General features: G+C 59.1%; 1 protein-coding gene across 1 annotated transcript in view; it reads right to left on the bottom strand.

Moving 5' to 3' along the window:
• Window positions 1-3: 3 nt before the first annotated feature.
• LOC104536605 (putative all-trans-retinol 13,14-reductase) overlaps window positions 4-279 on the bottom strand; it is a gene marked incomplete at its 3' end in the record, with an annotated part of 2,987 nt that continues 2,711 nt past the window's right edge. The window contains exon 5 of the mRNA XM_010179269.1: window positions 4-74. Coding sequence (XP_010177571.1) covers window positions 4-74 — 71 coding nt within the window. The remainder of the gene's footprint in view (window positions 75-279) is intronic.

Genomic DNA, 279 nt, shown 5'->3' with positions numbered 1-279 from the left:
GTACCAGGCCCCCCGCTGGTAGTGGTGCAGCATCAGCACGTTCACCAGGAAACTGGAGTCCTGTGGGGCCGTGCCTGGGGATGGGGGGGGACGATGGAGGAAGGACAGGCACTGCCGACCCCCACCCCAACACGGGACAGCCCTTCCCTATCACGACAGGCCCTCCGTTATTGCGATATGTCCTTCCCTATCGTGACATATCCCTCCTCATCACAATACAACCATCCGCTGTCATGATACAGCCCTCCCCTATCGTGACATGGCCTCACCTATTGTGAT

This window comes from Mesitornis unicolor, unplaced genomic scaffold (genome assembly GCF_000695765.1).
Source record: "Mesitornis unicolor isolate BGI_N332 unplaced genomic scaffold, ASM69576v1 scaffold37172, whole genome shotgun sequence".
Lineage (NCBI taxonomy): Eukaryota > Metazoa > Chordata > Aves > Mesitornithiformes > Mesitornithidae > Mesitornis > Mesitornis unicolor.
Note: the sequence above shows the minus strand (reverse complement) of the source record. Positions and strands in the feature narration are given on the sequence as shown.